Consider the following 25,815-nt stretch of genomic DNA (forward strand, 5'->3'; position numbering starts at 1 on the left):
TACCGTCCGATCGTTTTTAGACGATACTCGACTTAAGATGTAATGTTTTGACTTTTGACTAATTTGAAAGCAGAGCCGTCCTCGTTCAATACTTGATCTGACGGGCATGCGAGTTTCACAGAGGGTATGATTACACGCATTGAAAGCTAGTGCTGAATTCGAATGCACCAAAACACGAATCTCACGAGATATCAAAGAATCAGAGAAGAGCACGACAGGATTGGAGAAATAATTTCTTGCGATTGTGACACGTTTCGATACATCCAAGCATTGATAGAAGTAGTGATCTTTCCACTCCACACTGAATCGAAGATTTTAATTTGGGTTAGGTACAAATACAGTCAAGTCAAACCATTAGACTAGAGCCTCACCATGTTAATTGGCTACAACAACAGTTAAAACAAAGTCGTGTTGGCCGGAAAATTCATGGTCATGGAGAATCCGGCGATGTGGTCGTGCAGGAGTTGAGACTAAGTTCAAGGGATGTTGGGGTGTCGTTTTTCTCGTCGCTGGGTCCATACCAGTCTGTGAAGTATCCTCCTGAGTCTGCCTTTCCGGTGCAGAATCCGCCGATGTTTTCTCCGTGCGTGGGGAAGAGTGGAAGCGTTTCGATCTGCGGAGTTTGATCTTCAAGGTATTCGATGGATTTCCTCTTGTCAAAGAGAGCGTAGGGTGATGAATATGGATCAATGCCGACCCACCCAAGATTGTTGCACATACCCCCACCGCCAATACCACTACCACCAGCAGATATAGAACAGTCCTGTTCAATATGAAAAAGCAAAAGATTAATGGTTGCTTTTAGTACACTATAGAGAGAGAGAGAGAGAGAGAGAGAGAGAGAGATATGACCCTATATCTTATAAAATTTACCATTCTATAATCAGTCTGAACTTGTTTGCACATATATAGGGCCATGGGGCTATTGTCTGAGTGTGCTCTCTTCTCTGTAAGAAAGGAAGAGATCTCATCTCATAAAACTTTCATTTCTATAATCAGTTCATCTTGCCTGAGATGTCCTACTTAATAGGTTTAAAACTTCAAATGTGGTTAGCTTCATTAGGGCAAGAAAACAAAAGGACTCTCCCTCTCTCTCTCTCTCTCTAGATCTCCTGGTACACCTTTCTGCTTCCAGAAGTCTAGAGCGACGGACATGTCCAGAATGTCTCTCCTTTTTATTGCTAGAATTAATAGATTTCAATGGATGTTATTATATTTATTACACAGAGAATTGTAACACTGTTGGACACATGGGTGTAACTCTCATGTGGGTTTCTTACCTTTCCCATAAGCCATAAGATGGACAGACAGATAGTCAGAAATGGAGTATAACTTCGAAGGCACCAAGACCTTTCTTTACAAACTTACCCTGAAACTCTTCTCCATGAGTACGGGTCCATATCCAGTGCCTCCCATCTGACCAGCAGCAAGTACACCAGGAGAAGAAGGAGATGAAACCCCTGAAAATCACGAACACCCAACAAAAGAAAAAGACCAAAACATAAGTAACAGGCAATTATAGATCAATTATACCACATAAACCTCAAAAACAAAGAGACCAAATTAATCATCACTAAAGCGAAAGAAAAAAATATATATATAAGCTGAGGTATTGTTTGTTGTTACTCCACCAGGACTGATGTTGGTGTACTTGTTGTGAATGGGATCTCCAGTCTTCCAACCACCAGTTGCAACACTTCTCTGCATGGCCATGTCAACTGTAAATCTCTTCTTTTGTCTTTCACGAGCTTTATGGTTCTGAAACCAATAGAAGACGTTCTTCCCTTCAATCTTGCCGTACTGTCTCAACCTAGCTGAGATCCTCTGAATCTGCTCCGCACTTGGAGACCTAATTCCATTGTTGTAGTAAAGGTCTTTCAATATTCTTATCTGATCAGTGGTGGGTGTCCACCTTGTACTACTCTGCCTGCAAAGAAAACTGCTTTTGCTAGTATTGCTACTGCTGCTATCTTCGTTTGGTTGTTGCTGTTGCTGCATTTGTTGTGCTGGCTGTTGTTGAGGTTCCATGGAAGAACAAAATCAGGAAGAAGAAAACAAGAAAGAGAGAGAGAGAGAGAGAGAGAGGTGTGCATGAAATGGAGGGAGGGGAGGAGGGTGTTATAAGAGTGGGAGAGAGGGGCACATGGAGAGAGGTGAAGAAGGAGATCAGAGAGATATCTGGGAGAGGACTGAAGTTGACAGAGAAAGCTTCATAAAAAGGAAGGGGACAAAAGAAGAGGTAGAAAGCGAGGTCTTCAGAGGAATTGCTTGAGTGAAAAGGCATGGAGACATGATTAAGGGCAGAGAGAGAGAGAGAGAGAGAGAGAGAGAGAGATGTTGATATGCATAATAAGGCATGATAAGATATGCATAACAAAGAATGAATGAATGAATGGTAGGCTGTGAACTGGGATTTAGATTTTGGGTCTCGTTATTACATCTCTTTTCATGAGGGGCGGTTCTCTCCTTGTAGGACCCATATTACAGTCTATAGGATAGTCTTATCCTTACCCAAATATATCATGTGCAACTACTGCAACTGCATGGGATTTGTTAACATGCATTTTGACCCGACCCACTAGAAATTTATTAGGCCCGAGCACCGACCCGATATGTATTGCACTGGGTATCCTGTACCCACCCACAAGCAAACGCTGTGTTGTTGAGAGCAGATGCGGTGAGGAGTTCTGATCAAATATCAAATCTGAACACGGTTTAAATCCGGCCTACAGGCCTAGGTCCAATAATCCATTTACGGTATGACCCGACCCATTACAGAGACTCGTAGTCTTTGTAGTTGCAGCCTTGCAGTTGTAGGTAGCGTACCAAAACCATTGGTATGGTATGGTATGGGTTTTTTTAGTCATTTATGCAGCATCACGGGTTCCGAGGAAAATCTGGGCATTCAATTTGGAAGTTTGGTTCGTGGTTTCTTGAGCCAGATGTATAGATGATCAAACCTCGAAAGCTCGTTGTTTTTTTGCCCCTTTCCCCACTACTGCCGCTTTCTACTTTCCAATGCAGCAAGGCTCTCGATCGGCTGAGCGCAGCATGAACCCATAACTAGAGTCATGAGCTACATTATTCAAGTTAGGGTTAGGGCTTAGATGTTTAGGGTTAGGGTTTAGGAGCATGGAATGTTCATATTTTGGATGTCTTTTCTTTTCTTTATATGAATTTATCATGCTTGAGTTGACAACCACCATCTGGAAAGACTACTCGCACCCTTCCATTTCTATACATTATTTTCCAATAATAATAATTATAATAATAATAATTTTCCATTTATAGTTCCCCCTTTCAGTCAAATCTTTAAAATCAAAGTGGCTTGGGTCAATATGATTTTCAAAGGATTCGTTTTGGCAATTTCCTCAATGAAGTAGTCATGAAGTTGAGGTGAGAGATGTCTTTGGCAAGTTTGAGGGGATCTCTTTTGGCCTCTTCTCTTTAGTAGCCATCACATTACATGGATTTTTTTTTTTGAGTGGGTGAATAGATTAATTTAATTTAATCTTATAGAGAGAGAGAGAGCATTTCTGAACAATTCTTATATATCATGCCGATGGCTTCTCGATAAGTCCCTCCAGGATTGTATCCGATCAGACACTGGTTTAAAGAATAACCGGGCCTTAAACTAACCCCTTTGAACTGGGTTTAAAAATAAATAAATAAAACCTAAAAAAATACCAATATGAGCTGATACACCCTATCGACATATTGGCCTGTATCGATACTTTGAACTTTGCAACTAATGTATGGATTTGTTTTGAGAAAAAGCACATCGAGAAATGAGGAAAACTCAAAAGAAAAAAAAAAAAAAAAGAAAACTGAAAGGCTCATGCATCCATTTCAATTCAGATTTTTCACAAAACACCAAGGAGCCTATTATTGCTTAAGATATTTGGCTTCTATTCTATGTATATTGTCATGGTAAGTTGATTGCGTGGGACCAGGATTAGGTGGTTTATTATCCTCAATACTTATTATGTGAAATAAATTTTTGGAGGTTGTTGAGAAGTGTGAATGTAAAACTCTCTATATATATGGAGCTATTCAGCCATGTGCATAGCACGTGCGTTACCTACCTCTTAGTGTAAGGAAAACTGGTAGCTTTATGATTGTGCCCATGTAAATGGTTTGTCTGGTATTTGTTATAGCCAAAATGTAAGCAAGCATGTAAGTGTAACACCTGTATCTGCATAGATTTCACCAAGTTTCAATGCTTCCGCACTCGATATATTAAACAGGAGAAAGCCCCCAAGAGAGAAGAGAGAGCCAATGCAAATCACAGACGCAACGCAAATGTATGATATGACACGTTGAGGGCAATTTGGTCCTTCAATATCTTTCACTAGACTGCCTCCTGCTAACAGGCCTGCTATATATATATATATATATATATATATATATATATTGATCATAATTCAATAATGTACTGCACTGCCATTAGCTAGTTTTCTTCTCCCCCTCTGCCCTCCCCTACAAAATTAAGAAATTGGGTTATTTACTAAAATCTCCCCTTAACATGACTCACAATGTCTAAAACTCCCACTAATTTTCAGTTGCCTCTAAACTCCCTCCTAGATAAACTGGTTTGTTAAATACTGAATGAAAAGTGAAAACAATCCATTATCCCTTAGCTGCTACTATTCTTTTTTTTTTCTTTTATTACTTTTGAAGGACTATACAACGGGGTAACCTATAACCCCCAATTCAGGTGTAGGTAGGATTCGATCCCAAGCCTCCAATATGACCAGCAGGAGACCTTATCAATCGCTGATTGGCATCTCGTCTTAGTTGCTACTACCGCTATATATCCAAAGCTTATCACAAAGATAATAATAGAGGAAATTGTTACCTGAATAGTCATCTATAGGTGGAAAATGTGATCCATTATTGTATTCTTAAAATCTCTTTTTTATGTTTTAAATATGACCCATTTAGGGGGTGTTCTATACGATGATTTTTTTTTTTTTTGTTTTTTATAAGATAGTAATTATATGATTTATGGAACATGATCTTAAATAACCAGATGAAAATATGTTTTTAAAACTAAAAATTTAATAAGGTATTTTCTATTTCAGTTTTGAAAACAAAAAAACACATATACAATCAAAAACATGTTTTTTTTTTTTTCTGTGTGTGTGTTGGCCGGAAACAATCTGTTTCCAAAGATGGTTTCAATTTGTTTTGAAACTGGCAATTAGAAAAAGAAATTACGTTGTATAGAATGCCCCCTTATTTACTCATTTTTCTAATTATTTTGGAGTGTAAATTGCCAAAATAACCAGGAGAGATTGGTATGACAGTAAGTAAATGTTGGGTCCTAATCTATGGATGTTTGAACGTTGGGTCCTAATTTATTTATATCTATTAAACAAGGGTGTATTTTTGTCACGTAAGCTCCATTTGGAAGGAGTACAAATACTAGAACACAAAGTTAATTATCAAAAAAAAAAAATTATTAGAACACAAAGCCTTGTATTTTGCGTTATTTTATATGTATTTGTATTATGCATATTTGTACGTATTTATACTCCTTCCAAACTGAGCCGTAAGAAAGAGAATCTGTCAAGATGTTATAAAGCAGATCAGGAATCAGGAGAATTACCCCACCAAATACAATCCTAATCAAATGAAGGGTGTATTTTTGTTTCATCTTTCTGTTAGTGCCAGGAAAAAAAGTTAGGAATCGGGACTATTTTGTCATTTTGGAACACTCAAATGAACCGAGAAGAGATGTTAGGACTTAGGGAGGTCTGGGACTAGCAAGCCATTCTTATAAATAAGGGGGGGGGGGGAGTATTAAAAGGAAACTAATAAGCGCAGGGAGAGTTTTAGATAATGTCATCAAATTCAGGGGAGTTGTAGAAAATAACCCTAATTTGTAATTTCTTCTTGTCTTATTAAGCACCAAGTATATCCATTAAAAAAACAAACAATCTCCAAAAGTCCACTCAATCTCTTCTTAAATTCACTCTGCAACACTCACATTCCCCTTTCTTTCTGTAATTCTTGACTGCAGCGCACATCTCTCTCTCTCTCTCTGGGTATCTCAGTTTCAAGTGCAACTTTTCAGATTGAGCTATTTACTTGATATTGACTACATCATCATGAGATTTTCCTTTCCCTATCATGCAATTGCACTCGCATTCTCTCTCTCTCCCTCTCTCTCTCTCACATGTAAGTGAATGTTTGTTTTGTTCCTCTCTCTCGTTGCCTTGAATTTGGACTTTGAATCTCCAGTGAAGCTATTCCTGTCCTTTTAGCTCTTATCCAACCCTGAGCTGCTTACCTCATAAGGGGAGCCCTAGAGAGCAGCCGCAGCGGTAAACCTCCTTTTCTTTCGGGTAATCATCTTGTGATGTTTTTCTCGATATCTCAAAAGATACCATCAACATATCTTTGAAGATCTCTTCTCTCTCTCTCTAGGCTACTAGTCTCCCTCCTTTTTCTCTTGCTGTCTTCGTAATAGCTCTTATAGAGAGGAGAGGACGATCCTCTGCTTGTTTCACCTCCATTTAGAACAAACCCCAACTACAAGATTTGCTTCTTTCTGTTTAAATAGAAATTTGATCAGGGGTTGCTTTCACGTAGAGCTAATATGCAAAAGCCCTAATCCTAGGCGGTTAGGGTGGACCCCTGGTTTGACACGGTGGAGTTGCTCTCAGAGAGTTAGAGTCGAGAGGATGGATGGGCCACATGAACACCAATACATCGACCCGACGTTTACACCTCCTCATTCTTTGCTGTTGTCCTAATTGAATGCTCTACCTTGAAGTTGACTACTGCACTATTTCTTGAGGACCACGTTCATCTCTCTCTCTGCTTTAAAGTTTAAACAACAGAAGCCAAACAATGGTAGTACACGGTGTACTAATTAACCTGACTGATACCGAGTCAAATACGTCGACTAACTACTGCTTGGTTTAAGTTCTGATGTTGATCCATTCAGCATTCTACTGGGTACCAATATTGTGTTTTCTTGCTAGAGTACTACTGCTTGGTTTACTAACAGCTATGTAACCATATTAATTAGCATGTAGTTGCTGGTACCCATTGGGCACAGAAGTTCCTACCAAGCTTAATGAAACACTGAAAATTTGGTTGGCTTCAGCGGTTCTTTTTTCAAAGATTATTATGATCTACAAGTTTCCATACAGAGAAACATTCATCAGTCCTAGTACTACTATAAATGTGCTAGTATCCACTATCCAGTATCAGACAACTGGTAGTTGGTAGATAAAGATAATCATTTCAAACAGCCTAAGTATTAGATGGTATGGAAGCTAGAGAAAAAAACAAAAAATTTTAATTAATTAATAGAAGTATTATACTTCTCCAAAAATATTCTCAATCTTCCCGGGGGAAAGAAAAGAAAAGAAAAAAATAAAAAACCTTAGCTGCTATCTGCAGATTGATCTAGTACTCTGGATAATAATAAAAGTAAGCATGGATGTATTGTGTGCTCTCTAACTCTATTTATTATTATTATTATTATTATTATTATTATTCCTTCCAAATAAATCACTTTAATGCATAGTGGTGTCAATAAATCAGTTTTGGATTGGACTAGTCTATGTCATAATCAATTTGGACAGATTGGATGGACCAATAAGACATTGAATTGAACCAGTACAGATTTAATGGTTAAGTATTGGACCTGGTCCATCTGTAATAAATTTATATTGGATTGATTGGATTGAACCAATATCCAATCCATTGATAGAAGATAAAAATACAGGTGTCAATGGAACCAGGTTTGGGTTGGAACCAATCTATATTAAAATCAAACATTGAATTGAAGTGGCCCAAAATGGTGCAGACTATTCATCAAGTTGAACTGGACCTGGTCCATCTGTAATGGACTCATATTGGCGGTCCAATTGACACCCCTAAATAATATTACATGCACAACCTGCCAGAGTATATAGGAGCCTTGTTAAGTACTTTTGGTTCATCCTTTATTTGGCCCAACTCTTTAAACTGTTTGAGCTGAACGTATTTACTGTTGCCATTAGATGAAGATCAAATGTTAACCAGCGCAGACACTTTGCTGAATGCTGATCACTATATTTGGGAGAAAAAACATTATATAAAAAAGAAATGGGGGAAGACCTCCCACAGTCCCACTATCAGTATCATAGGCCAGTACAATATCACTAGATTAACGACTTTTGATGCAAGCCATATGCATCACTATTATGTATAACATCTATATGTTATGTTGCATTTCGCTTGAGATGACTTTGTATATTCCATCCATATTCAGCACCCAACTGCACGGCACAGTAAATGTATATATAAGTAAATTGACTAGTCTATTCTATCTTCTCCGAATCATGATCTAGTATGAACAATAATATTATTGGTTTATCATATTCGCTGTGTAGAAACTGGAATCCCATCTTAATTAATTTATAGTCTCAACAGATAGAATAGTCATGACGACGATGACGGCAACAAAGTCGAAGAAGTAAGTGGCTCGTGGATGACTGAGTTGGAGGAAACTGATATGGGATTGCCCTCTAATTGCAACATAATGCATCCCAGGATTTCCGTCACAATCTTCTTAAACTCTTCTTCTGGAACAGCTTTCCCGTCATCCGCTTTCACCATGGTGAACACCTCATTCACAACTCTATCCACCTGTAGAGTGTAGAGTTCAAAAATCCAGATTATATATTCTGAAGATTCGAGTGCATATTTAAAAGCCTATGCAGTGCAAGATTGACAACAGGTAAATTAAAAGCTAGTTAGATAGTAGCTAGGGTGTCAATTGGACTGGATTTGGTCCAATCCGGTCCGATCCAATGTGAGTCCATTATAAATAGACCAGGTCCAATTCAATCCAATGAATGTTTTGGATCAATTTGGACCAATCCAATTCAATGTCTGAACGTTCAAATTCATTTTGATTTAGATTGGCTTCAATCCAAACCCGTTCCATTGACACATATATTCTTATCTTATATCAATGGACCAGATATTGGCTTAATCCAACCCAATCCAATATAAATTTGTTGCGGATGGACCAGGTCCAATCCAATATAATAAATATTTTGGACCGAATTAGTCCAATCCAACATGCCTGATTGGTCCATCCAAATTGATTTTGGACTGGACAGGGTCCAATCCAAAACCAGTCCATTCACACCCTTACTAGTAGCTATAATAACCAAGCTTAGGCTGTATTTGGTTGCAGTACACTTTCATTTGTATTAGTGCAAATGAAAGAATACAAATTTTGGCTTAATTTTATTTTGGATTTTACCTAATTCCTTATTTTACTTCATTGCAATCAAATAAAATATGATAAATTTTGAAATAAAAATAAATCATAATTTACATCAAAATCATTTACACTACCATGATTTTGTATCAGTGTAAATAAATTTGCATTACAACCAAGCACAGCCTTGATGTTGAAAACAAAGTCATGATGAGAGTGCAAAGGAAAGCCCCCCATCTTATTTGAACTTAAGATCAAATTCATTCTTTAACCATAACTTCTGGTGCAGGCTGCAAGCCTGCAAGGACAAGTTCACTCGAAGTACTTGAGGTGAGTGGAATATGTGTCCATTGCAGCTAAGACTGTCAATGGACTGGATGTTGATCTAATTTAATCAGTCCAATATGTGTCCATTGCATATAGACTAGGTCCAATCCAATCCGTTAAATATTTTGGACTGTGTTGGTCTAACTCAATGTCTTATTGGACCATCCCAACCTGTTCAAATTGATTTTATAATTCAGATTGCATCTAATTCAAATTTGGTCCATTGACACCCCTACTCTTTATCTTTTGTCAATGGACCGGATATTATTAGTTCAACCTGACCCAATTCAACATAAATCCATTACAAATGAATCAGGTCCAATCCGTTGCCTGTCCAACCCAAACCCGATCCAATGACACCCCTATTAGAAGCAGAATTAACATGAGACTTAAATCAGGAATATGGATAAGATAAATCTACTTGAAAAAATTGGGGTTTTGATCACCAAATTAATGTTGATGCATGTTAGAACTTAAAAGGTATAAACATGCAGATTTCTATATGAATGACAGACGAGATTACCTGATCAACTGAGCCGTAAGGAGGCAATCCAGCTACTGGGGCTAACACATCCAGCACGACGCGTAGGTACTCCTTCGAAATCCTATGGTCGCGATCTTTTTTAATACATTTTAAAGCTTCATCCAACGACTGGAAATCAACAAAGGAGTATAAGCTACTGCGGCCCACCTTTTGAATTTGTTTTTAGCTTTTCTCCCTCTTATTATTCAAGTTTGCTGATGGGACTTGGGAATCATGGGGCTAGGTGCAGATCCGAAAAGATCCAACCGGATTCAAATTTGATCCAACATAAGCATCACCATTTGCGTTTTTTAAAGCCCCGAATCACAAAGCTTTGGGGGTTTTTGGGCTTAATAGTGTTTTGATTTGGATTTTTGTTTTTAAAAGAAACATTTGTTTAAACGCTTAAAACACTTAGACTGTGTTTGGTTGTAGTGCAAATTTATTTGCATTAATACAAATACATGAGTGCAAACGTAAACAACATAAATTCTTGTTTAATTTTAATTTGGATTTTACTTTATCCTGATGTCTTAATTTATTTCATTTGTACTGTAACCAAACATAGCTAAAATTTGAAAAAAAAAACAAGTCAGAATTTACACTCAAATCATTTGCACTACTATGATTTTGCATCAGGACAATTGTAACCAAACACAACCTTAGTAACATTTTTATTTACCACAGCCCAAAGCTGAGAAGCAGAAGTTTAATCTGAATGGTGACCGGTGAGATATGCATTATTAGATGAAGTTAGAAGAAGGGGATTGGAACGTATTTTGTTGGCAAAAAAGATCTCAACTCACCATATGCTTGTAAGCTTGTTGTTAATGAAATCAAACTCAAATCGAGCCTCGTTAATGATAACATTCCTGTAGTGGGTGGGTAGACCGTACTTGGGAGGTCACTCGCACAGTACCTTTTCTCTCTCCTACAGACTAAAGTCTACAACTACAAGTAGACTGGCAGTTGGGTTGGGTAAGTCGGGTTCGGGTTGGGTTAAGATACTTCGGGTTGATTTTAGATCGGGTTGAATTTCAGGATGGGTTGTCAAATACTAGATCCTAACCCTAAATGTTCGGATTAGGGTTGATCTATGTGTCAATTTGGGTCATCCCAAAAAATAACTGAAATTTAAAAAACATAAAGAAAAAATATATGAAAAATACCAAAATTAAAGAAATTTTAAATATAAAATAAAAAATTGAACATTTAACTATTCAAAGGATAAATAATAAAAAGTAAAAACTAAATAGAAAAAATTAAAGAGTGAAAACTTCTAGCAACTGGGTCAGCGGGTTAGCTCCCAACGAATCGCCCACCTTGTTTTGCATCCTCATTTCAGCTGCTTCAATTATGGTTCTTGGATTCATAGACTCGAGATGATTACAAAGATGGGTTATTTTTTCTGAAATTCGGATGTTGTTTATGGGAGCAAGTATCCGAGATATTCTGATGGGTTCTCCCCAATTGTTGGGTTTCAGATGATGGGTCGAGTTCATTTTTGTCATTGGTTTTGGATAGCGAGAAGGGAGAACTTGTGAACGCTCCAACGAGGTTGGGGCCGAAGGCTATGTCAAAATCCAAACTCGTCGCTGCTTTGAAGAGCCACAACGAGGTTGAGAGAAGGCAAACGGAGAGGATAAATGAGATGAGAAGGACGATCGTCGGCGTCGGCGTCGGGGATGGAGGAGGAGGTGCAGGGTTCAGGTAGGGTTACACGTTGGTCAGGTCAAGAGATGAGAGTGAAGGGGGGAAAACAATTTCGTTTTGGTACAAACGCACGAATTCAAAGGGGGATGCGTGTGGAAGGACACACGGTGAGGCCCTATTGTGTGAGACGTATTTGGAGAGCCAGCCTGTGGGGTGCAGATTCGATTTCGGTTTGGATCTTCCACCCACTACTTGTTCCCACATTCTTACCCACTAGTAATTACAGCTGTGCATTGGAAATATCTCACTTGTCATTCATGAGAGATGTTCTCAATACAAGGCAGTGGTTAGAAGTGTAAATCAGGCCATGCCGCCTGCGACCAACACGATTTTTAACCGACTAGGCCCGATCCAACGCAATGGTTTACGGGCCATCTCAGGCTTGAGGTTTCAAGTCTACAGGCCGGGCCAACACAGCACGACCGAGCGGATCGTGCCTACAGCCCATGGCCCAGCCCAACATGGCTCATATATATATTTATGGGAAAATTCCACTTTAGTACCTTGAACTTTGTGGGTAGTGTTAAGTTAGTACCCAAACTTTCAAACGTGTCACTATAGTACCTAAACTTTCAAAAAGTGTCAAGTTGGTCCCTGCCGTTAATCGACCGTTAGTTATTTATTGAAAATGTCAAAACTACCCTTCAAAAGAAGACATTGTTCATTGTCTTCCACCTTGAGATTGAACCGATTGAGGTGTTTGAGATTCTAGACTAATGAAGTCATTGTCTTTTACCTTAGATCTGAAACACATTCTTGTCTAGTTATTTCTTTGCTTTCATTTATTGTTTCCCTCTATCATATGTTATATTTTTTCTCTCTTTTTCTTTGAAGAAAACCGGTTCAGTCTCAAGGTAAAAGACAATGACCAGTGTCTTATTTTGAAGGGTAGTTTTGACATTTTCAATAGATAATTGACAATCAGTTAACGGTAGAGACCAACTTGACACTTTTTGAAAGTTCGGGTACAAACTTGACACTACCTCCAAAGTTTAGGGTACTAAAGTGGAATTCTCTCTCTCTCTCTCTATATATATAAATTATAATTATATAATAATATATAGTATATAATATATTAATAAAATAAACAATTATTTTTAATTTTATTTAATTATTGTATATATAAACAATTGTATACATCAAAATTCATATAAAATAAAAATTTTAAGATTTTTTTCAATATTTTTAAATAAATAACTTTAGTCTGGTCCACAGCTTGGCCTGCGGACCAGCCCAGATCATAGGACAACACGGGCCAGCACAGGCTTGACCATGGGCCATGTTGGGCCAACCCCCAAAATATCCCAAGGGAAGAAGGCACGACTCGAGACGGTCTACAGGCCGCACGCAGGCCATGCCGTGCCACGACCCGTTTTATAACTCTAGTAGTGGTATTCTGTGGATATAGATGTGAAGAACAATTTATGGATAGCAGATAGAGAGTGCAGCTGGGCTACAATTCTCTTGTTTATTGCTGTTTGACCTAATTTAATATAATTTTCTTGTTTCATATTTAATTCAAAGGATTTTTTTTTTATCAAGAAATCGTTCCAAATAAGGGTAGATTTGAGCTGAACTGGGTCGAATATTTGGTTGTTCGCCAAAATTTGTTCAGCTCGAGCTCGAATAGAGCTAAAAACCTGAGTTCAAATTTGACTTGCTCTGTTCGAGCATTACAAGCCAAGCTTCTTACAAAAACATAAAAATTTTATACATATAAAAAATATTTATTATGATACACATGTGTGTGTTGGGTTTGAGTTCAGTTAGGCCGCTGAAGGCCCATTTGGAGCTAAATTTGGACTTACATTTTCTCTCAAGAGCACAACCGAGCCCTTGGTTTTCAGCCAACACAAGGTAAATTTTGGAATCAGCCAGCCCAATTTAGGAGTGGAGTCTTTTATTTTTTTCAAATGTATGTAATTGGATAAAGGGATGTTTTGGTGTAATGTGATATAGAATTTTCTCAATTACTGAAACTTTATTGCTTCTTTGCTTTTCTGAATGCTTAACTGTATAACAAATCCAATGCGAATGTATATTTTAACTGATATTTTGCCCTAAATCCTTAACAGCACTCAATGTTTAATGTTTTTTTTTTCTTCATAAAAAAATAAAAGAATGCCCAAATCGTATGAGCCATCGGATCAGCATCTGGTTAGGGTTCAAGTTGCACAACCCCGAGGGGTGTATTGGTACTTGAACCTAGCGCCTTTTTTTAGTTTTTTTTTCAAGATTTCAGAGAACAAATACTTTTTTCAAAATAAACCTTAAAATAAGTGTATTAGTGGCTGATATGAGCCAATATCTTTATCCCAGTGGAGCCAGTGTGGATTTGACAATGCCTGTAATCCAGAAATCCAACCTAAGCCTCTTGTGGAAGAACAATTCCACATAGGTTCAGGAATCAGGATTAACTCCAAGCCTGCCTTTGGATTGCAAGAGCGGATTGGATTGGAGTTTTAATTCTGTGGCTGGAAAGAATTTGAATTCCACCCGTCCAATCCACCTCCAGTTTCAAACCCACCACAGTCCAATGCAACCTAACCTTTTCCAAATCAAAGAAGAGAATGTAGTATGCATTACTAACCTTGTCCAATTCAAATTTGTTGGACTGTAGTCTCTTGATACTGCTTCCATCAAAGGTATTTTCAGTATGGGCAACAATAACGGGCTGTTCTTTGAGATGTTGGGCCACCCTCTGCACCACTTTCTTGAATTCTTGCAATAATGTCTCTTGTGAGAGAGGATTCTCATGGTCATTGATAGCACAGGGTTGCAAAGCAGGTTCTACTATGTTGCTCAAAACCTACAAGACAACAAAGAGTGTGAGAAACATGTGCAGTCCATCTCTATGTTTGAGATCGAGAATTAGAGGTTTTAAGCCCAAACTTATACCATAGCAGTTGTTCGAGAAAACTAGGTCATAGGTCTTCTTGATCAGCCATTTTTCCTCTTGATATCAGCAAGACTTTTTAAGAATTAGGGAAGGAGTAGGTTGAGAAATCAACACAAAATGATTTGATTTGGGTCAACCAGAACTCAAAAAATTGGGTCAAGTTTTGTTTCTCTAGTTCGAAAAGTTTCAATAATTAACAAGACAAATTCATGAAGTCAATGGGGTGGGAGTTTGTATGACAATTACCCAAGAATCTGAAGAAGGCGGCATCCCATGATCTACTGTTAACTGTTCTAATGCCCTAGTAATGTAGTTGCGGAGAGAACGGTCGGTTGGTTGTATTTGTGAGAATATAGATACCATCTCTGGTTCAAAGCTTGGACTGTTGATGAACTCAATGAGATCTTCACCGTCAATCCGGAGGATCACAATTGGGTCCCGCTTCAACCCAGTCGCCATGCCTATTAGGATGTCTAAGAGCACCTCTTTGAACCCTGTCTTGCTCACTTGTTGTGTTCCATGGGTGAATTCATTCAAAACCTATCAAACCAAAATGAAGGAACCAATCAATGAGATGGAAGGTACCCAGAATACATCAATATCCAACTTTGCTATTTAGCAAGAAAAAGCAAAACCTTAAACCTATCGGACTAACAATATTGATGCGGCTGACACCACTACAAGTGTTCGTGGATTGGGCTTCAGGCTCGGCCCATGAATATTATACACTGCTTTGGGCCCAATCAAATTTTGGCAAAAGCTCAGCCTGAGACTTCAAGATTTCAAGTTTTCAACTGCATAATTTTTTTTTGGATTTTGAGAGGGAGAAAGTTGGTCAATAGGATTTTGGCTCCCATTGACCAAGAATCCCATATTCTTTTTTCAGCTTTAAGTGGGGATTAGGGAAAATTTTGATACCCAAGAAAGTGATACCCATCTCTTAGATGGGTAAATAACTTTCCTACATAGGGGTAAGTTGTCAACACTTGAATGGGACAAAAATACCCCTTTTAATAATAGATTTCTATAGATAAAATGATCATTGCCTTATTTACCTGGAAAATAAAAGAACATGAATAAATGCTCTTGCCCGGGTAAATGTTTCCTAGAAAAAACTTACCCTATAATTGCATTTACCTGGGTAAATAACTTACTAAAAAGCGAACGGGACCTGAAGTGCAGGCATAGAACTAACATGGAGCATGTCACCGTATAAATTACCATGAATGACAAACGGCACCATGTAAATTAGAATATAGCGTCTCCTGGACAGTCTAAACTGCCTGCAGTTGCCAATGAACATTCAACAACCTGTAATTTCTTTACAATTATCTATCTTTGATTCTTTGTTTTAATTTAATTATCTCTTTAACAGTGTAAAACCAGAAACATTTAAAATGAGAAATATACTGAGGTAACTTAGCTGTGCAAAATATTTTGGGAGTGCTTAAGCTTTAGTTGCTTTATCTGAGCTCACCAAAAAGTTTCACGAAAGTGAATAATGGTAAGTTTGGGCTCCAGATTTTCTTTACCCAACATTGTTCATCTAACAAAGCCAAAAGCAGAATCAGGAGAAGTACCGCGTTTGGTCTAATCCGATTTGATCCAACATCCAACATGAGTCCATTTACCATTTTACAAATAGACCGGAACCCGATTGAATTCTTTTAATATCAAGTGGCAACGAAATTTTTTTTTTTTCTTTTGCAACGATTTATATGCAACTTATATGAATTGAATCGCAAGTATAGTTAGTCTAATATAATAATTGTAATTTGGAAATAAGAACCAATTACAACATTATAATTTGTTACTAAATTAATAATAAAAAATCAAATATTGAAATTAAGGGTGGATTCCTGTATCTAATAAATTCCTATAATAATTTAAATAAATAATAATTATTATTATTTAATAATCCTTGGCCCCGCGAGAGATATTTTCCCACACCATTGGCACCAATATCTCGCCAGGCTAGAAGAACTGATTCTCTTATCTGTGAGTTATCTCTACAAGACAATAAAATAAAATAAAATAAAGAGATGTTTTAATTGTAACAGGCCGCGATTGAAACTTTGAAACTACAGGAGCCAGGAGCCTCAATCAAGATGCCAAACCAAAGCGTCCTTAGCATCCATAGAACAAAAGACTTTATTATTTATTTTCAATTTTATAGAAAATAGAAACAGAATATTTGATCATCTACATAGATGAAGCAACAAACTGAACAATTGAAAAATAAAAGCTGGTGTTGATAATCAGAAGAAGAAAAGTGGAAGAAGATGACATACCTCGGAGTAGATGTGATCAGAATCAGGAGAAGTACCCTGAGCAGGGAGGCCGAGAGCGGCACCAATGTCAGCGACAGCGGGCTGGAGCTCCTTTAGGGAGAGCTTACCGTCTTTATCACGATCTAGTTCTTGGAACTTATGATCCACGAAATTTGTAAAGACATCCTTGTTCTCAACTAATTCCATAATGTCCGAACCGTCCAACACCTCACCCTTATCTTTACCTGCTCCGCTTTTCGTCTGGGCGCTGCAGCCACTAGTCGCCATTGTTATTTGATTGGTTGTTCTCGCTTGTTTGCTTCTCTTAAATCTTTAATTTCTCCTTTTTCACTGATTAAAGTATATGAGTATAGTGTAGAGAGGACGAACCTATTAATTGCGCCCGCTGCCCTTTTATCTTTTCTTGGGAAAAGAGGATTGCTTGCCGTCGATCGTCCGAGTGAAGATTAGAGATTAGAAAATGCAAGCAAGGTGAAGAGGGACTCTCGTGATCTGAGTGAAACAGATAAATAAAGAGATTGTCTGCATCTGAGAAGGATAGCTTTACTTTTATATATATATAGAGAGAGAGAGAGAGGGCATGGAGTTGATCTTTCTTCTTCCTTCTCTGTTCCTGCTTTATGGTTTTGATGTTCTAGTCTTCTCTTTAGGCAAGGATGGAGAGCAGAGGAAGAAAAGGTATTGGACAGCAGTCAGTTCCTGGTTGAGACACGTGGAACGCTTGCGTTTCGTCACAGCACATCAATACATCATAAGTCACCTTCGCGGCAACGTTACATCCGCCTCGTCAATGTTTAGGTTGTGTAATGTGTTCTCCTTTCGGTTGGACTTTCCCTTCTTTTTATTAAGATCAAAGATAAGATAAGGGTAGCGCTTGAAATAAACCCGTTGGATTGGAATCTTTTATTTCAAATATTGATTAATGAATTAGCCTGCCGAATTTCAACTTTCAAACAGATTTTATGTTGAAAGAGGTTTAGCTGAAATTTTTCTCCACCGACCAAATCATATTCCTCACCTCACCCACAGCCACTCTCCTTCCTCTAAATTTCGGGAAAGCTTTCGTTGTACGGACTAACAGCACACGGTAATAGAGGTGTAAATCGGCTACATGTTGGCCGTGTTAGGCCCGGCAGTGATGGTTTGTGTCGAATTGGGCCTGGATCCAAAGTCTACAAGTCAGCACGATATGAAGTACGGCCCATCACGGGCCAGTAAATACGGCCCATCGGTCTCTAATGGGTCGCACTTAGCCCGTCTGAAAATTAGTCGTTGGACCCCCACCTTACAATGGCTACTTTTAGTCTTTTGGGGGGCTTTTACATAAATACCCCCTAACCACTATAAACATGTATATAGGGGAGAGTATTTATGTATTTTGGTTATGGAGGAGAAAAATGACACAAATGCCTCCCAATAGGTATATAGCAACTAGTTTAAGGGGGTATTTTGGGTAAAGTTATAAATAACTTTACAATGATCAAAATACCCCTCCTAACAACTAAAAAACAGTTAGCCTTTAGGGTATTTGGGGCAATTGAATAATTTTCAATTCCTATAAATAACCCTATCCTCCACCATTCTCATTACACCAATTCAACAATTCTCTCTCTCTCTCTCTCTCTCTCTCTCTCTCTCTCTTGTACATTCTCTGCAACCTGAGTGAACTCTAATTGACTGATTGTCTAATTCCCCAATTCTCAACTTTATTGAAGTTTCAATAAGAAGAAGGCTACTCAATCAACTCAATTATCAAGTTAGCAATTTGGGAGGCTTGGACTCTTGGAGTTGAAAGGCTTTAACTATTGAAATCAAGTTGAGATTCTGAACTGGCTATCCGGGTAAGTTCAATTTGGTCGACGATATTCAATCGCATTATGATAGTTTTAGCACCGACATGGATGCTATTGCTATTGATGGAACTTTCACCCCTAGTACTCATACTAGGGAAAAGAAAAAGAGGGCATCTAAGTTGAGTAGCCCTGCTTGGAAAATATTTAAAGTAAAGGATGTTGAGGGGAAAGGAAAAAGAGCAATTTTCCAAAAATGTAGGAAAGACTTTACCTACTGTAGCAAGGGTGGTATTGGCCATTTGAGCAGATATTTGCTCACACATGAAAAAGAAGGAGAAGAAGAAAGGAGAGAAGCAACGCAAACACAAATTGGGAGGGGGGTTTTGGTACATTTAAATATTCTCAAGAAAAAATGAGACAAGAATTAGCAAAATACATTGTATATGTAGAACAACCATTTTTGTTAGCTAAAGGTACTAAAATTGAAAAATGGTTACGTAATTCTGTAAATCCACAATACAAAAAAATTTCTAGGAATGCTATTAAATCAAATGCTTTAAAAAATTTTTATTCATATAAACAAAATTTAATTTATTTGTTATCAAATCTTAATTCTAAAGTTGCAACTACTTTTGATGTTTGGACTTCTAAATTTAACATAAGCTATATTTGTGTTACCGGTCATTTTATTGATGAAAATTGGCTTTTAAATAAAAGAATTTTAAGTTTTACTAGGCTTGAATGGCCACATACTGGCATAACTATTACTGCAAGCATTTTAAATACTTTACATGCTTATGGAATTGAGAATAAATTATTTTCTATTAGTTTTGATAATGCAAATAATAATGATTCTACAATAAATATTTTAAAATTTCAATTAAAACCATGTTTAAATGATAAATTATTTCATATCAGATGTGCATGTCATGTCTTAAATTTATGTATTCAGGATGCTTTAAATATTATTTCTACTCATATTTCTAAAATTAGAAATTATATCATATTTATTAAAAGTTCTAGAGCAAGAAAGCAAGAATTTAAATATTTATGTCAAAATTATGGTTTAAAATATAAACATTTTATATTAGATGTTAAACATAGATGGAATTCTACCTATGCTATGTTAGAAAGTTGTATTTCTCATAAACAAATTCTTATTGATTTTTATAATGCAAAAATGCCTAATGATATTATATTTGAGAAAGACTGGTAAATGACAGTTTGTATAAGAGATTTTTTAAAACATTTTTATGATGCAACTAATGAATTATTCAGTATTTATTATCCAACTAGTTGTAATTCACCTTATCAATTAATGGTGAATAGTGATTGTTTTGTGAAATATAGAAATAATCCACAATTTAAAAGTATTGTTGAAATAATGGAAAATAAATTTGAAAAAATATTGGGAGAACATTTATCCTCTTTATTGTTTAGCTACAATATTAGATCCTAGGATTACGAAAGATGATTTAGATATTTTACTTGAAACATATTGTGAAAATATGAATATTGAAATTGGAAATAAAAAAAGAAGAAATTAATAATTTATTATTTAAAATGTATAGTTTATATGAATCTGAAGTAATAAGAAATAATTCTACAACCAGTACAATATCTTCTACTTTTGAACTTGAGTCCAATCGTATAAGAGAAAAACATGTTTATTTAATAAGTAGAAGGTAAAAATCTACTACCTCAACAACAAGTTCATTTGCTGAACTTAATTTTTATTTACAAGCAAAATTTTCTACTTTAAGTGAGGAAACAAATAATTTTGATATTTTATCCTGGTGGAATGAACATTCAAAAAATTATCCAATTCTCGCCGCCATGGCACGTGATCTACTAACCCCTTTGGTGTCTACATTTCCATTGGAGTCTTGTTTTAGTGCAGGTAGTAGGGTGTTAGACGACAAGAGAAGCTGCATGAACGATGAAAGTATAGAGATGTGCATCTGCTTTAAAGATTGGTTGGATGTTGAATATAGATTACAAGACAAAGAAGGGTATGACACCACCCGATATTTCACCTGAAGCAGATGATGAAATTCATTAACAATAGTTGACTAGTTGTATAGAATTTTTTATTTTTTTTCAAATTATTGTAAATTTTGTTTTAATTTTATTTAATTTATTTGCTATTTTTTTAACAATGTAATATTGTATTTTTTATATTTTATTAATTTATTCCATTTTCATATTTCATTCATCCAAGTATCCAACCATTGTATGCTTTGTAATTTGTATCATTCAAATTTAAATGAATTAAAATTTCTATTTTTCTTCCAATTTGTTATTTTATCATTCTTATTTGGTTAAGTATTTTTTTTTCATTTGTGTGTTAGATTTCTTATTTCTTAATTTTTCAAATAGTTCCCAAAACTGAAAGGAAAGTTAAATATTTTAGTTTTACACTTTTACTTAGAAAAGAAATCAAAATAAAAAAAAAACAAAAAAGGACAAAAAACCAATCTAACCCGACTCGGCCCACGCCCAAGGCCTGCCTTGTGGCCCAACCTAGCACAACCCAAACCCACGGTACGACACGACCCACATGGACTTGAACTATGGGCCTTGTTGGGCCAACCCCCCAACTTATCATTGGGGAGGGCGGCACGACCCGTAACAACCCGCGGGCCAGCACGGCACAGCCCGTACAAACGGGCCACTTTACACCTCAATAGGAATGACGCTATTAACTATTAATCATGACACATCCAGATGAGATTACCTGCCAACAGAACATGTTCTAACACCCGACCTACTCTTTTCATTTGACCCTACCACATTTTATTGTAATACAGGAGCCCATATAAAAGTGAGACCCGTCATAAACGAGGTTCACAATGTGTGGGATGATGTTGATAGGGTGTTTAAACATATTTTGATGGCAGGTGATTCACGTCAATTCATTTGATCTCTTATTTATCTTTTTTATTGCATTTATTTGTTGTGTAAATACAAAACTATATCGGTGGTGTTTAATACAGTTAAATGTTTGAGTGTAAAAAGCGAACCAATATTATACTCATTTTACACTCTTATGTGTTTGGAGAGTTTTTATATGTCTCCACTCCTAGGTTAGAAAAACTGTGTTGGAACTTAGAAATCTGAAAGCATTTCCTCTGCTCCTAGGTTAGAAAAAAGAGGGAAAACTTGGTTTCAAAATAATTTGAATGTCGGCGTTGAATTTTTGACCGACAAACCTAATTCCAACACAGTTTCAAAAAATGCTTTCCATGTATAAATTTATCAAAAACTGTCTTGACATTTGTTGGGTCCCGTTTCCCTACACTTGATTCGACTTTTGATAGTTGCCATGTTTCTCTGCATATGTTTATTAGGAAAAAGAAAACTCAGAAACATACATCTTTACAAAGTTAAGCTCTCGCAAAGCTTATAGATCTTTTGCAAATAATACATCAGATGTTGGTTTCTTTGGTAAAGAAATCAAAGCCACATGGAATGATCTTTGTGATAATTCTTTTGTTCAGCTTCATTTATCGTCTAATTTTCGAATGGTTTTCAAAACCGGACCAGATCAAATGATTGGACCGGAAAATTGGGAATTGGTGATTGGTTCCGTTTTTTTTTTTTAAACTGGATTTTTGCCAAAAAAATATTGATTTGGTCAGTAAATCGTTGTCCCAGATGGTTGAACCATTTTAATCGTCCAACGATTTTTATCATTTTTTTGTTATAACGGGCCAATTGTTTGGTTTGAAGTTTGAACGGTTGGACCGTTCGACCCGGGAACTGGATCCCTGATTGGTTCGTTGTTTGGGTCGATTTAAAAAATCTTCTCTCATTCACGTAAAATATCGCTGATCGGTAATGTGTATCAATCCCAAAATTCCTCAACAACCTTTAGTTAGGAAAAAGCAATAGAAAAGGGGAGCATGAAAGTAAAATTCAAATAAATAACATCAGAAGAAAGCAGTAAGAATGTGAAATTAATTACTAGATATTCTTTGTTGGCGGGATCGTGGGTTCCATATGAAATCTTTCGCTTATCATATATGATGTTTTTGTTGTATCTTCGGTATGGCCTATGCGCCCCTCACAGACTTGAAAATCAAGAACAAAGACTATTTCAGTCAAAATATAGTAATAAAGAAGAAATTGGGCTAAAAGTATTTCAAGTTAAAATGGGTCTCCAAGATTCTTAGTCTTTCTTTCCCCCTGATAATCACCTCTCAACTAGATGCACGACAGATAAAATAGGGAAGAGAGACGCTGGCAAAGAGAAAAAGAGAGAAAGTGAGATGCCAACGGAGAGATGCACAACGGAGAAGCAATAGTGCTGGTGAAGAGTTACCACCATGGGAGTAGTTCGAAGATCGAGAAGAGAGACATTACTGAGAATAGTTTTGCACCGATGGAGAGACGAAGTGATCTTTACATCGAAGTTTTTTATGTGTTTTTCACATCGATTCTCAAGGTAAAAATCTGCCCAAGAGGTTGTTTACATTGATATTCATTGTTATTTTACACTTCATCCAAATAGCCACGAAACCTGGCCGGATGTAAAATAATAATGAACTGGGATTTATACTGCTTTCAAATGCAGCCTTTGATAAAAAAAATAGAGTGCAATTACTGAATTGGACTATGCTCCTCATAGAGTGCTCCTCACCCCGACCTCACAACCACAAAAGGATGGCAAATTTGTAGGAATTTTTGAGCACCTGACCCGTCCCGACCCTAATAGGACCCGTTTATCAAAACCCTATAGGTTTTAGGATGGGTTTGGGATTTTAGATTAAAACTCTATAGGGTTTGGGATGGGTTTGGGTTTCAATTTTAGGGTATTTGATACCCAATACCCGTGATGCATAAATATGAACCTATTATATTTAACGGGATGCATAAATATCAAGCAATACATTAATTAAGAGTACAAGACACAAAAGATATGAACCTATTATATTTATCCTAATTATTATATCAACTATCTTCTATTTTATTATTTTTACTTTTTAACATTAACAAAAAGATTAACCAAATATTAAATTCTCAAATATAAATTAAATTATCATTTAACAATTTATAAAAATATATAATTTTTACTCAAAATATATCAAATCTGTTAATTTTTATAAGATATTTATCATATGCAAATTCATAATTTTTAATTACTAAAATAATTATTTCATTATTAAAATTTGAACTTCTATAAATTTTGTGAAACTAAAAATCATTTTTTCATATAAATGTAAATTAGTGGATTTGATAGATCCAATTTAATATTATATTCTTGAACATTTTTCAAACAAAATTTTTATTTTTTTGTAAAAGATAAATATAATGTTATTTAATATAGATTAAAATATTAAATAATAATTATAAAAATATATAAAAATTGTAAGATATATATCATGCACAAATTTATAAATTATAAGTAATAAGATAATTATTCTATTATTAATATTTTATTTGTATAAATTTCTTGGGATTAAAATCATTATTTGATGTAAATTTGGATTTGATAGATTATTTATTTCATTTAGTTATAAAATACTAATTTTAAATATTATTTCTTTTAATTTTTAGTTGAAATTGTTAATCATATGTATGTATTGATTGTTTGTATGAACAAGAAAGTTAATAAAACCTATTTTATTTCATTAATTAACACAAAAGGTGAGATGGCTTGTTGGCTTTAAAGTAGTTTTAAGAGATTTGGTGCTATCACTAATTGATCCTAGTTTAAGTCATGTTGTGAGCGCTAATAAACTTTTTTTAGTAGAAAACATTGGGGTAAGGGGGTTTAACGGGTGGGATGGGTAGGTACGGGTTTAATGGGTTTGGGAAATTGAGAGAAAAAGTTAGACGAGTTTGGAATCAGGGATACATAGGCGGGTTCAGGAATGGGTAGGGCAATTTGCACAGGTACCCTACCCATCAATATTCTAACAGCCAAATCTTAGACTATATGTGTTTTTTATGAGGAAAAATAAAATTGCAAAAATGCATTCGGTGACTTAGCTAGTCAGGTTTATCTAACAAACCAAATGGAATGAACTGATTATTTTGTTCATAATATTAAAAATTTCGTAATTTTCTTATAATTTTTCTTATATTTTATATCAAAAAGGATAAATTTGATAAATAATATTTTAAGAATTTTTAGTTAAAAATACTTTTCTTTACTAACATGTAAATAATCTACTATTCTATTACCATTTTGTTAAGATTATATTAAGAAAATTAAGTTTTAATTTTATTAAATATATATATCAATATTAGACCCGATTGGTAGTTCTGGGTTGACCCAGATCTAGATTGAATTGTATCAACCCTAGGCGTGGATTCGAGTCGAGCCGAGCTGAATACTATCTATTCGAGCTTGAGCTCGACTGTGAGTCAAATGTTTTATAAAAATAAAAATTATATATAAAAATTAATATTTAAAAAATTAAGAATTATAATAATTAGTTATTATTATATATAAAAATAAAAATACTTTATATATACCATTTTTATTTTATATATATATTAATTTCTATATGTAAAATATTTTTATATTTACTATTATTTTATATGTATATGTATATATATGTATGTATGTATGTATGTATACATATATGTAGAAGCTCAATTAGCCTTGCAAGCTTCACGAAAAGAGTCTTATTAGGCTCGAACTTAACTTGATTAGCAAACAAACCTATACTTGGACTCAAACCCAGCTCATGGCCATCCCTAAATTCAGCCCTACCCTCTTGTTTGGGAGGGTTGAAACTTTGGTTAGAATTGTTTTTCATCACCTAAACCTCCAATGTAAAGTTTTTTCTTTCCTTCTTGTATTTTCTTGGTTAAAAAAAATGAGTTTTTCGGATTTTTAACCAATGTATTTTGGAGAAGCCAACTTCACATTTTACAAAGCCAAAAGCCTAAAAAGAAAAAAAAAAAGGAAAAAAGCCAAATGGCACGTGGGAAAGCAAATATATGGGAGAGCAGGTGGACCGTCGGGGGTGCGTAATGCACTAATGCTTATTATTCAGCAGACGCTAACAAGGTCTTACTTTTCC

The 25,815-nt window shown here is 35.8% G+C and overlaps 2 protein-coding genes across 5 annotated transcripts; both read right to left on the minus strand.

The window, feature by feature from the left end:
- Positions 1-268: 268 nt before the first annotated feature.
- On the minus strand, positions 269-2,079 carry WUS (Homeodomain-like superfamily protein). Its single transcript, XM_010270402.3, has 3 exons — positions 1,632-2,079; positions 1,369-1,460; positions 269-763 (listed from the first exon to the last, which is right to left on the minus strand). Exons 1-3 carry the CDS (start codon positions 2,026-2,028, stop codon positions 431-433), a joined length of 822 nt encoding a protein of 273 aa, XP_010268704.1. The 5' UTR covers positions 2,029-2,079; the 3' UTR covers positions 269-430.
- A 5,973-nt stretch (positions 2,080-8,052) lies between these two features.
- On the minus strand, positions 8,053-17,602 carry LOC104605581 (Calcium-binding EF-hand family protein). Of its 4 annotated transcripts, XM_088889345.1 has the most exons (6): positions 17,355-17,595; positions 16,986-17,232; positions 14,941-15,234; positions 14,386-14,604; positions 10,083-10,211; positions 8,053-8,649 (listed from the first exon to the last, which is right to left on the minus strand). In XM_088889345.1, exons 2-6 carry the CDS (start codon positions 17,169-17,171, stop codon positions 8,443-8,445), a joined length of 1,035 nt encoding a protein of 344 aa, XP_088745471.1. In that variant the 5' UTR covers positions 17,172-17,232; positions 17,355-17,595; the 3' UTR covers positions 8,053-8,442. The 4 variants fall into 4 exon arrangements, with proteins under 4 accessions (XP_088745471.1, XP_010268705.1, XP_088745473.1 ...); XM_010270403.3 differs by having other exon boundaries at positions 16,986-17,599; XM_088889348.1 differs by lacking the exon at positions 8,053-8,649 and adding an exon at positions 8,671-9,921 and having other exon boundaries at positions 16,986-17,600.
- Positions 17,603-25,815: the final 8,213 nt, after the last annotated feature.

Source organism: Nelumbo nucifera, chromosome 1 (genome assembly GCF_055504915.1).
Source record: "Nelumbo nucifera cultivar China Antique chromosome 1, China Antique-T2T, whole genome shotgun sequence".
Lineage (NCBI taxonomy): Eukaryota > Viridiplantae > Streptophyta > Magnoliopsida > Proteales > Nelumbonaceae > Nelumbo > Nelumbo nucifera.

What these genes read in the sequence shown, in the direction of transcription:
- WUS (XM_010270402.3), bottom strand. Translation starts at nt 2,028, where the DNA reads ATGGAACCTCAACAACAGCCAGCACAACAAATGCAGCAACAGCAACAA. An exon ending in GTACACCAACATCAGTCCTG is followed by an intron (nt 1,461 to 1,631) that starts GTGGAGTAACAA and finishes CGTGATTTTCAG; the next exon opens with GGGTTTCATCTCCTTCTTCT. An exon ending in TCATGGAGAAGAGTTTCAGG is followed by an intron (nt 764 to 1,368) that starts GTAAGTTTGTAA and finishes CATATTGAACAG; the next exon opens with GACTGTTCTATATCTGCTGG.
- LOC104605581 (XM_010270403.3), bottom strand. Translation starts at nt 17,252, where the DNA reads ATGGCGACTAGTGGCTGCAGCGCCCAGACGAAAAGCGGAGCAGGTAAA. An exon ending in CTGATCACATCTACTCCGAG is followed by an intron (nt 15,235 to 16,985) that starts GTATGTCATCTT and finishes TTGGTTTGATAG; the next exon opens with GTTTTGAATGAATTCACCCA. An exon ending in CGCCTTCTTCAGATTCTTGG is followed by an intron (nt 14,605 to 14,940) that starts GTAATTGTCATA and finishes GTTGTCTTGTAG; the next exon opens with GTTTTGAGCAACATAGTAGA.